This window comes from Haliotis cracherodii, unplaced genomic scaffold, assembly GCF_022045235.1.
Source record: "Haliotis cracherodii isolate W230 unplaced genomic scaffold, xgHalCrac1.p SCAF_12, whole genome shotgun sequence".
NCBI classification, from domain to species: domain Eukaryota; kingdom Metazoa; phylum Mollusca; class Gastropoda; order Lepetellida; family Haliotidae; genus Haliotis; species Haliotis cracherodii.
Genome location: NW_027266267.1, coordinates 42,909,855 through 42,922,887, shown reverse-complemented (window position 1 = coordinate 42,922,887; position 13,033 = coordinate 42,909,855). Strand labels below are relative to the sequence as shown.

Genomic DNA, 13,033 nt, shown 5'->3' with positions numbered 1-13,033 from the left:
ACTGTCAGCACTGCATCCCACATTGCAGTCAGCTATCAGCCCTGCACCCCACAGTACAGTCAACTGTCAGCCCTGCACCCAACAGTACAGTCAACTGTCAGCACTGCATCCCACAGTACCGTCAACTATCAGCCCTGCACCCCACAGTACAGTCAAATGTCAGCACTGCATCCCACATTACAGTCAACTATCAGCCCTGCACCCAACAGTACAGTCAAATGTCAGTCGTGCATCCCAAAGTACAGTGAACTGTCAGCCCTGCATCCCAAGGTAAGTCAAATGTTAGCCCTGCATCAATAAGGACAGTTAACTGTCAGTCCTGCATCCCACAGCACAGTGACCTGTCACCCCCCACATCCAATAGTACCGTTAACTGTCTGTCCTACATCCCGAAGTAATTTCAAATGTCAGTCCTGCACCCCACAGTACAATAAACTGTCAACCCTGCATGCCACAGTATAATCAACTGTCAGTCTTAAATCCTAGAGTACAGTTAACTCTCTGCCTGTAAGCCCACAGTACAGTCAACTGTCCGTTCAACATCGCTCAGTACATTCAACTGTCACCAATACATCTTAATGCTCAGTCAACTTCCAGCCCTGCATCCCACAGTACAGACAACTGTCAGCCATCCATCTCCTAGTACAGTCAACTACTAGCCCTGCATCCCACAGTACAGTCAACTGTCAGCCCTGCACCCCACAGTACAGTCAACTTTCAGCCCTGCATCCCACAGCACAGTCAACTGTCAGCCCTGCGTCCCCGAGTACAGTCAACAGTCAGCCCTGCATCCTTAGTACAGTAAACTGTCAGTCCTACATCCCACAATACAGTGAACTGTAACCCCCACATCCAACAGTACAGTTAACTGTCAGTCCTGCATCCCACAGATATGTCAAATGTCAGCCTTGCATCCCACAGTAGAGTCAACAGTCAGCCCTGCATCCCCAAGTACAGTCAACAGTCACCCCTGCATCCCCCAGTACAGTCAACAGTCAGCCCTGCATCCTACAGTACAGTAAACAGTCAGCCCTGCATTCCCCAGTACAGTCAACAGTCAGCCCTGCATCGCACAGTACAGTCAACTGTCAGCCTTGAATCCCACGCAAGAGTCAACTCTTAGCCCTACATCCCACATTACAGTCAACTGTCAGCCCTGCATTCCACAGTACAGTCAACTGTCAGCCCTGCATCCCAAAGTACAGTCAACTGTCAGCCCTGCATCCCACAGTACAGTTGACTGTCAGCCCTGCGTCCCCCAGTACAGTCAACAGTCATTCCTGCATCCCTAAGTTTAGTAAACTGTCAGTCCTGCATCCCACAATATAGTGAACTATAACTCCCACATCCAACAGTACAGTCAACTGTCAGTCCTACATCCCACAGTTGTGTCAAATGTCAGTCCTGCATCCCCCAGTACAGTCAACAGTCAGCCCTGCATCTCTAGTACAGTCAACAGTCAGCCCTGCATCCCACAGTACAGTCAACAGTCAGCCCTGCATCCCCAAGTACAGTCAACAGTCAGCCCTGCATCCCCCAGTACAGTCAACAGTCAGCCCTGCATCCTACAGTACAGTCAACCGTCAGCCCTGCATCCCCAAGTAGAGTCAACAGTCAGCCCTGCATCCCCCAGTACAGTCAACAGTCAGCCCTGCATCCCCCAGTATAGTCAACAGTCAGCCCTGCATCCTACAGTTCAGTCAACTGTCAGCCCTGCATCCCCAAGTAGAGTCAACTTTCAGTTCTACAAACCACAGTACAGTCAACAGTCAGCCCTGCATCCCTAAGTTTAGTAAACTGTCAGTCCTGCATCCCACAATATAGTGAACTATAACTCCCACATCCAACAGTACAGTCAACTGTCAGTCCTACATCCCACAGTTGTGTCAAATGTCAGTCCTGCATCCCCCAGTACAGTCAACAGTCAGCCCTGCATCTCTAGTACAGTCAACAGTCAGCCCTGCATCCCACAGTACAGTCAACAGTCAGCCCTGCATCCCCAAGTACAGTCAACAGTCAGCCCTGCATCCCCCAGTACAGTCAACAGTCAGCCCTGCATCCTACAGTACAGTCAACCGTCAGCCCTGCATCCCCAAGTAGAGTCAACAGTCAGCCCTGCATCCCCCAGTACAGTCAACAGTCAGCCCTGCATCCCCCAGTATAGTCAACAGTCAGCCCTGCATCCTACAGTTCAGTCAACTGTCAGCCCTGCATCCCCAAGTAGAGTCAACTTTCAGTTCTACAAACCACAGTACAGTCAACAGTCAGCCCTGCATCCCACAGTACAGTCAACTGTCAGCCCTGCATCCTACAATACAGTCAACTGTCAGCCCTGCATCCCCAAGTAGAGTCAACTTTCAGTTCTACAAACCACAGTACAGCCAACAGTCAGCCCTGCATCCCACAGTACAGTCAACTTTCAGCCCTGCACCCCACAGTACAGCCAACTGTCAGCCCTGCACCCCACAGTACAGCCAACTGTCAGCCCTGCATCCCACAGTACAGTCAACTGTCAGCCCTGCACCCCACAGTACAGTCAAATGTCAGCACTGCATCCCACAGTACAGCCAACTATCAGCCCTGCATCCCACAGTACAGTCAAATGTCAGCACTGCATCCCACAGTACAGTCAACTGTCAGCCCTGCATCCCACAGTACCGTCAACTTTCAGTTCTACATCCCACCCACAGTACAGTCAACTGTCAGCCCTGCATCCCACAGTACCGACAACTTTCAGTTCTACACCCCACCCACAGTACAGTCAACTGTCAGCCCTGCATCCCACAGTACCGTCAACTTTCAGTTCTACACCCCACCCACAGTACAGTCAACTGTCAGTCCTGCATCCCACAGTACAGGTAACTGTCTGCCTTTAATCCCACAGAACAGGCAACTTTCAAGTCTACATCCCCACAGTAGAGTCAACTGTCAGCCTTGCTTCCCACAGTACAGTCAACTGTCAACTGTCAGCACTGTGTCCAACAGTCGTGAAATGTGTTGCGGCTCCATAACCTGTGAAACACGGGTGTCAGGCAATTGGAATCCCAGCACTTTTGTACTGTTGATGATCATGTTGCACGTGCAGCTACGCACATGGTTTGATGTACCAATAATAATGTGCCAATGTGTCAGCGAACCCAAACTTTGCAAATACATCATGTCAAGATTTAACGTTATCAAGGAAGTTAATGATACAATTTGAACTTTCTGTTACAATACAATAAGCAAATCAACAGAATGTACAATTTGTCTCCTTAGCTTCGCTTGATAACGTTTAATCATCGCACGACATATTTGCAAAGTATCTGTTCTCTGATGTTCACTTACCCATGTATACAGATCACTGCCAGTCTTTTTCCCACATCTAAAAACGTTGGGGTTGTTGCTTTCACGTGTTATTTTGAGTTTTCCACAGCCAGGCACTGCAATATATATTTGCATGAAGTTTTATCTTCAGTTTGCAAAAGGGAAATATGTTTTGTCAATGAAATTACTCAATCTAACAATTGTGGTATTAAGAGTAGCAGAATCTGTTCAACGCATTTTCTAAATGAAGCACTACATGAAGTTCAATCAGGCACATCAACTTTATTTATGTCTACAATTTACTTCATGGTTGATGCAAATTAATCCCAAAGGTAATGTTTGTAATAGTTTCAGTCAACTCACTCACTAAAGCTGAGGTTCGTGTATGACATTCTTAAAACAATACTGATTTTTTTACAACTCTTCTCTCAAATCATATGCTGATCCCCATTTATCATACAGTCGTCTCCTGTTTAATGCTTCAACTAGAGCCAGGGTACCTCCTATAGGTTATTAATAATTCTCGACCTTCCAAATCAGCCAATCAAAGTCCAGAAAAAAGTGACAATGTACTACACACAAGGATATATACTATGTAGTAGCCAGTGGCTTGTGGAGCAGTTGCTGTGAAAAACACATTTTGATAAGTTCATGTTTAAGGAGGCGACCATGTTAATGGTTAGAATGACCTTTGAACTGACGGACGACGGAACAGATCCACGACATACGATCACATTGCCTTCCACACTTTCCATTCTTGTAACAGCTCTACAACTGTGCCGGGTCCGTCAGCTGTGAGTTCGAATCCCTCTTGAAAATGTTGTCACTTATATCAGCACAACGATAACAATTACCTGTCACGTCCAATGAGCCAACGAGTTCGAGTCTGTCCCCGTCGGTATAGGTTAAAACGATCTTATATTCCCCTCTGTCTTTTTCCGTAACATGTTCAATTCGGAAAGCAATGTTGTCGTTTTTCAATAGACGCGATTTCAGATTTTCGTCTTTGTACACCACCTGCAACATGAGATGCACCTTGGGAGTAATTTGGGTTTAACGCCGCTTTTAACAGTATTCCAGGTATATCACGGCGTGTCCGCTTAATGCGAGAGGAAAGCCCGAAGTGATGCAGGTCTCAGCACCTTAAGAACGCATCCAGCGAATATATGGTTCACTTTAGACATACCCTTTTGGCACGCTGCAATAGTATTTGCGTGATTTTCTCTTTTATATGACCAAATTCCACAAGACAAAAATTAAGCTATTTATTAGATCCCACCAGTTACAATTATTTGCTGTGCTCATGTGTATGTCGTTCTGGTCCTGAAGTTATGCCTACGAAGTTTAAGATAGCGGTTAATTAAACGTCATATGCGTTTGTCATTTTGCATAATTTGTAATTTCGCTGTATTTTGCTGCTACTCAATGTAGATCAAAACATACGACAACCACGAAAAGATAAATATAAGCACTATGTGTGAAGATAGTTTGCTGAAGACCTAGTCTACACCGAATATTCACGGGTATCCTAGGAGGTAAACTACACTATGTGTGAACATAGTTCACTTCCTAGGAGACCGTGAAGATCCAGGGTAGACTAGGTCTTCAGGAACCCATGCTTGCCGTAAAAGGTGACTTTCTTGTCGTAAGAGGCGACTAACGGGATCGGGTGGTCAGGCTCGCTGACTTGGTTGATGCATGTCATCTATCCCAAATCCGTGGCTTGATGCTCATGAGGTCAATCACTGTATTGTCTGGTCCAGACTCGATTATTTACAGACCGCCGTCATATAGCTGGAATATTGCTGAGTGCGGCGTTAAACAACAAACAAACAAACCTCCTAGGACTCGGTTGCATTTGCATGGCGAATTTCTTTCCACAAAGCAATCGTAGCGCTACAACTCCGTAAGTATATGATAAAGTATGTGAGTTACGATCATCTTAGCACTACGATGTTTTTGTTTAGAAACGGGCCCTAGGTTTTAAAGGTGCTGGTGCTGCATATCGTATTGTCATTAATTCACCAATTAAAGTAACGTTCATAGTCCATTTATTTATTTGTTAGCTTTGTTATTTGCCTTAAAGACTGAACATATAGTTAATTCATCGTTTACAAACATCTGCATGTTATCCCGACGTTTGACTGTCATGGACCACATGATCAGAGCTTGCTACTTTTCGTGAGTGTAACCATAGAACGTTTTCTTGCCCTTTTCTGTCTCCTGACTCCAATATTTGACCTTCTCCGCAATGAGATAAAATACAGGGAAGGATGTCCTATAAAAGTATTCTATTCGAGGTAAAACAGTAATGACAAAAAAACGTACCGATGAGAAATTTGGACGGGATGATTTTGCAATAATTTTGTTTTGGAAATAATATTCAACTTTAAGAAGAGGTTTAGTATCATCATTCCAGGGAAACTCTCCCCTTCCTCCTTCACAAGAAACCACATTATCCATTTTCTTTGTGATGATTTCTGCAAAATAAATAATAAAAGGGTTAGTTGTGTTAATATACCAGTTAGTTGCAAGATATATTAAGTTTTACAAGACGGCATGGTTAAAATATATATCATAAAATCAGTATACGCAAATCGATCTCTTTTTCACGTTGTGGTATTCAAACACGCTCACTGCCATGATGGATTCTTTCGGAAGACGTTTATAAAGCCAAGGTAGAAAACACTGAAACACTGATGAACGGAAAACGCTAGCCAAGGGTCACCGTGCAGATTATTATAGGCACATTGTTATATATAGTTGAGGTCTGAATGTGATGAGTAAGGCCATACTTGCAAGATCAAAGGAGAAAGTACACATTACAAAACACGTAGTAGTGTGACTCGTATGTTGGCCGAGTGGGGACATTACTTTCTCGCTCCATCACCATCTCTCTTTCTCGTTCTATCGCTTTCTTGCTCTATCGCTTTCTCGCTTTTCGCTTTCTCGCTCTATTGCTTTCTCGCTCTATTGCTTTCTCACTTTCTTGCTCTATCGCTTTCTCGCTCTATTGCTTTCTTGCTTTCTCGCTTTCTTGCTTTCTCACTCTATCGCTTTCTAGCTTTATGGCTCTATCGCTTTCTCGCTCTATTGCTTTCTCGCTTTCTCAGTCTATCGATTTCTTGCTTTATTGCTTTTTCGCTCTATGGCTTTTTCACTTTATCACTTTCTCACTCTATTGCTTTCTCGCTCCATCATCTTCTCTCTTTCTCATTCTATCGCTTTCTCGCTCTATCGCTTTCTTGCTCTATTGCTTTCTCACTTTATCGCTCTGTGGCTTTCTCGCTTATGGCTCTATTGCTTTCTCGCTCTATGGCTTTCTCTCTTTATCGCTTTCTCGCTTTATTGCTTTCTCACTTTCTTGCTTTCTTGCTCTATTGCTTTCTCGCTTTATTGCTTTCTTGCTCTATTGCTTTCTCGCGGTATAGCAATATTCCCTCTTGGCCACTATATGGGCCGCATGTGTTATGTGTTTCTATACGATAAAAAGTATATACGTAAAACAACATTAATGAATTGTTAAACCTGACCTCGGTGGGCGGAGGCTGAGGTGGGTTTGAATCATAAATGAGAGCTGAGATTTTTCAAATTATACATATGGATGGAATGTTGCAATTTTCTCACTATCTACTTAAACATAATTTAACTGTACAGACGTAGGTGTATTTATAACAATCCACGGATTTCTGCGTAAAAAGGAATTTGATTGATGTATTGCCCTATTTAGGAGTTTTATTGGATCCCCCGCCCCCAGACCAAATTATCAAAACAAACAGGAAATGACACCGCTCATTAGTGCTGAGTAGTACGTACAATAACAATAGTGTTTTGCTAAAAACAACACTTGGGTTATATCAATGTGTATTCTGTTTGCGGAGTAGATGTCATCAAAGTGCAAGTCCTCACCCAAGCAATGGTAATACTACCGGGTGTCCATTATGGAATTTCTAGTTTTTGGATGACACATTGTTCTCAGTTGGTATTTACGCTATTCAAAGTGTGCAGTGAGGCCGTCTCATCATTAGTCATTTCTGAGACATAAATGCAAAGTTTAATTAAGTCTTCTCTCATGTTTTGCATTTATAATTAACTCTAACGGTAATTTCAAAATTTACAGTACATACTATCCAAAAGAAGTTTAAGAACACCCGATTCTTTCATATGACTATGGTTAGTCATTAGAGAAAGCGATAGGGCGAGAAAGCTAGAAAGCGATAGAGCGATAGAGCAAGAAAGCGATAAAGCAATAGAGCGATAGAGCGATAGAGCGAAAGAGTGAGAAAGCTAGAAAGGATAGAGCGAGAAAGCAATAGAGTGAAAGAGTGAGAAAGCGATAGAGCGAGAAAGCGATATTTCCCAGAATGCCGTACATTAAAACAGTTTTTGCTGATATTTAGTGATCCATTACTGTAATTCTCACCGCTATTTTGCCTCTTATAATTAGATTTTTTTTAACATCTAGTAGTAGATAAATATGTTACAAATAAATACACAATTTTTTCTCGTTTAGCTTGTATACACACACGTGTTTATTTTCTTGTTGTGTAGTAATTAAGAAAGATTCACAGACTGCATCGGAATAGTCACTGTTCATATTTTCATTTTGTTCATAATAGAAGCCGAATATTTGCTCGTCCGATTTCGGGATCACAATCATATTGATTAAGATGCGTGTACATTATGCAGACAAAAGTTATACATGATGGATTAGATATATGTCTCAACCTTAAATCATTAACCCGTAACCCCATTCCTTGGACAATAGAAATGAAAGGCGTTTTAAATATTATTCAAAAACAACTTGTTTCTTATAATTACTTTCGATCAACTGTCTTCGGGAATTAAATTTAATGCTAAAGTGTTTGTAAAATAAAGTTTAGCTTTCCCGCCAGGGGAGACTAGATATCCGATTATAGTATAGGCTCAGGCGGGAATATACATATCCATTTAAACTGTATGGTTAACAATTGTGCGATCTGATGTGAGTAATGTAGTTATCTACTACATTTTTACACAGACAATGAGTCACACACACACACACATACATAATTTTGACAAAACTATCTTAAGATATACATAAAATCTTACAATGATAGCTGATTTAACATATGTTATAGATAATCATAGTAATGCATTTCATATTGTTATCAACTTTAACTATGTGGTCACACTAATTATTATGTCTCTCCATATGTGTAATTTACACAAGTACACATATCAACTGTGGTAACGCCAGCGTTTCTGGTGTTACCCGCCGTGATATTACTGGATTATTGTTAAAAGCGACGTGAAACCATTCTCACTCACTCACAGCGGTGTTTATCAATTTACTATATGCAAGTACATAATTTTATACATGTAGATTTGCACAAGACAAGAGACACAATTCAAGTTAAACATACATAAAATGTCAAAAAGAATATTTACGAACAACAGTATGACACACTGTAACATCATATACTACCGAAAACAAGTTATAGAACACCCACAATTATAAGATTGTACTTTTGCAAAACAATCAGTCATAATTAACCACAGTGTTCTTAACTTCTTTTGAGAAGTATATATTTAGATATTAACCTGATTTGATTAGAGCATATTGCCATGCCACGCTCTTGGCGTGATGGTCACATACAACTGAATAGGGCCCGAAATCAATCAATGTGGATTGTTCTAAAATCAGCTACGTCTGTACAGTTAAATTAGGTGAGGTGAAGTTTAAAGTCGCGTCCAAGATTATTGCACTTATATAGCGACGTGCATGCACGTGTGTGTGTGTGTGTGTGTGTGTGTGTGTGGCTGCTTGTACTAGTCCGAACCCATACCGATGTATAGTGCTAGCTCACTGAGATACCATGCCGCAGTTTAACATGAATACCCCATTCAGACACAGTATACTGACTCCGAGCCGAACAGTCCTTGTTTTACCCCTTAATGCCGAGCGTCAGACAGGGTAACAACAAGTACCATGTGTTAACGTATTTTGGTATGACACGGCCGGGGATCGAACCCCGGTCCTTCCGCTCTCCCGGCGGACGCTCTACCTCTAGACCACGGAGGCGGTCATACATTAAATTATGTTTTAAGTAAATAGTGAGAAAATTTCAACATTCCCTCCCAATTGCAGCAGATATCACATGCGGCACCTATAGTGGTCAAGACTCGCTACATCCGACTTCATGTTATCACACCCAAAGCTCCACAGAATGCATGACACGTTTCCATAAACACTGAGGCAAACGTAAAATCTCTTAATTTTAAAATTCTAAATAGGATTCCGCAAGCGTCCTCAAATTAAACCACATTTGCATACTATTTTATCAAATGCGGATAATGAACAGAACAAAGTTCTGTTAACACCTCAAATGACACGTGGGTAGTTCGGGTTTGAATAGGTCCCCAGCAACTTATGCTTGGCGTAAGAGGATTGGTTGGTTGGTTTGTTGTTTAACGCCACACTCAGCAATATTCGAGCTATATGACGGCGGTCTGTAAATAATCGAATCTGGACCAGACAATCCAGTGATTGACACCATGAGCATCGATCTACGCAATTGGGATCAATTATATGCATCAACCAAGTCAGTGAACCTGACCACCCGATCCCGTTAGTCGCCTCTTACGACAAGAATAGTCGCCTTTTATGGCAAGCATGGGTTGCTGAAGACCTGTTCTACCCCGGAATCTTCACGGGATGGGCGTAAGAGGATTCTCGGGTTGTCCATGTCAGTGACTTGGTTAATTTCATGTGATCGTTTCCGAGTTGATCGAAGCTCATATCAATCACTGCATTACCCGAATATTCACAGACTGCCTCTGTTAGCTAAAATACTGTGGAGATAAAGAACAAACAAAAACAACCTCAGATATTTACATTTGGTTCGGTACACATGGTGATAGGGGCGGTCAGGTAGCCTAGTGGTTAAAGCGTTCGCTCGTCACGCCGAAGACCCGGGTTCGATTCCCGACATGGGTACAATGTGTGAAGCCCATTTCTGGTGTCCCCCGCCGTGATATTGATGGAATATTGCTAAAAGCGGCGTAAAACCAAACTCACTCACTCACATGCTAATAAGCGGGAATATACCGTTATCTGGCTATGAACAACATGACACCAAGTGGGTAGTATGACTGCGATTATGGGTCCCCAGTCACAATAGATGACTAAATGGATCGGTACGTCAGGCTCGATCGGTGACTTGATTGATTTGACCGCTATCTTGAACAACAACAAACACAAGTGATTTTGGAGGTGACCCCTCATTCTATTAGTTTATGCAAAGTATGAACGCTATATGTATCGTATATGGGGTGTGCATGGCTGAGGACCCATAGATACATAATCCATGTTGACGCATTGACGAAGGGACCTGAATTTGTAACATTAACAATGCGTTACCTCCCTTGAACATGTTGGTGTTTCTGCATATGCAACGACAGATATTACGAATCCACCAATAGATGCATTATTCCCAAACAATTAATACGACACAGTGAGGCACCCCCAAAAGCACTATGCAGGGCAAAAGAGAGACTATTTCATAGAAATAGCTAATTTCAAATCGATTCAATGATTGACATACCTGAATAGGAGGTGGCAAGCCATAGTTGGATGCAAAGTAACAGACACTCCACTGAAAAGGAGACAAGATTGATAAGGTGGCATGTTTATCACGTGATCCTCAAGTTTAAAGTAAGTACTGACATAATCAGTATAAAATCAGTACAGGGTTAAACATCCATTTTTCACACACGATTGACCCTACTGTTATATGCACAGACCTATATTCCTGGATTATGAATCAGTTTCTACCAACAGGTCGACGTGGCACACACACACACACACACACACACACACACACACACACACACACACACACACACACACACACACACACACACACACACACACATATGCATGTCGCTATGAAAGTGCAATTATCTTGAACGCGACGTTATCCGCCTCACAAATGAAGTCGATACTATGTGCGCCATATGCTTTGATAAACGCTTTACTAGGTTCAACCCTACTGTTCACATGTGGCGGCACTATGACAACTGGCGCCATCGCGGGACGTGAACAATAACGATCATTTGTTCATATTACTATACTGCACTGATATCACTGTAATCATATTATAAAATGAACTAAAACTTAAGTATTGAGCAATAACAAACCTACCGTTCCCCATGTGCATATTCCCGCATAGCGTCTTCCGTGCAGAATGGTCACGTGTTACGCAACGTCATCAGGACATTTCCCATCTGCTAAATCATGGTGTTGAAACAGAAAAGGAATGCTAACATAGCTGGTGCGGCTCTCTTGGTTATATGATCAATGTGTGCTAATTTACGTGAGAGCCTTGGTGTCGGAGCAGTGTAATATGCAGCGATCTATTTGGAATAGATACGAATATGCAGATGATACAAACATACGATGAAAGTACGTTATCGCCATAATGATAAAGTACCTCCTGTTAGGGGTGGCCCAGTTATCAATGGGGGCCAATTCGATTTGCAGAGTTGTGCCCCTTAGACATGCCAGAGACCTATGATTGTCATTTCGAATCCCTGATTATGCATCTAGGTTTGTCAACACCGTACATGTTCTCATGGGTTTCGTTCAACATATGCATCATAAGTGAATAAAAGACACAAAAAACATTTCTTTCATTGTGCGATTCCGACTATATCATCAGCAAGTGTTTATGGATCACTATCAAATAGTACTAAAGTGTATTAATTATTTAAAATAGAACAAGGTCGCCGGTGAAGACGGTATTCCTAATGGAATTATTTAAATCCTGGGGTGCTTTCTTAGTTGCTTATTTGGGAGACTTGTTTAATAAGGTATTAGATTTCGGTATATTCCCGACATTTTGGACTGAGAAGCTGGTGTGCGAGAGGGCTGCGCCTTGTGTCCACAACTTTTCATTTGTCTTATTAATGGGTGAGTGAGTATGGTTTTATGCTGCTTTTAGCAATATTCCAGCAATTTCACGGCGGCGGACACCAGAAATGGGCTTCACACATTGTACCCATGTCGGGAATCGAACCCGGGTCTTCGGCGTGACGAGAGAACGCTTTAACCTTCAGGCTACCCGACAACCCCCTTTCTTATTAATGAACTTGTTGATGCTATTTATGAGAAATACAGCAGTGGGATATTTGTAACTCAAGAAATTAAGGATCTACTTCTACTCTTATTTGCTGATGATTAAGTTATCTTTTCTTAATCATTAAATGGTGTGCAAAAGCAACTGGACGCTTTTCAAAAGTTTTGTGGCTCTTGGGGGCGAGCGCTAAACCTAGACTTGTCAAATATAGTTGCATTTAGAAACGGTGGTGTAGTCGCGCAAAAGGAAAAAAATGTCGTTTCGTAATGTAAATATGAGAGTTTTTTCCTATTATAAATATTTAGGTTTAATGATTTTTTCGCGGTCAAATTTGTCAAGGACCTGCAAAACGCTTGCTGCTCAGATTAAGACAGCTGTGCTCCCAATATATAAAGTTTTTAACTATTTCAAGACAACAAGTTTGTTACATTTTCAATAACCAGTATTCGTGTATATGCTGCGTTATCCGTTTTAAATTTTACTTTCCAATACAGAACGGAATCGATTCCAGTGTTATATGTTAATTGTAAGCATATCTGATGCCTTGGAATGTTTATAACATTAATGTTATTCTGCAGATTAATATATACACTGTTCAAACGTGTCAA

The 13,033-nt window shown here is 41.9% G+C and overlaps 1 protein-coding gene across 1 annotated transcript; it reads right to left on the bottom strand.

The window, feature by feature from the left end:
- Positions 1-4,074: 4,074 nt before the first annotated feature.
- On the bottom strand, positions 4,075-11,377 carry LOC139457414 (uncharacterized). The gene is made up of 4 exons (XM_071238815.1): positions 11,341-11,377; positions 10,893-10,961; positions 5,635-5,786; positions 4,075-4,323 (listed from the first exon to the last, which is right to left on the bottom strand). The coding sequence occupies exons 1-4, from the start codon at positions 11,375-11,377 to the stop codon at positions 4,075-4,077; spliced, it is 507 nt and encodes a 168-aa protein (XP_071094916.1).
- Positions 11,378-13,033: the final 1,656 nt, after the last annotated feature.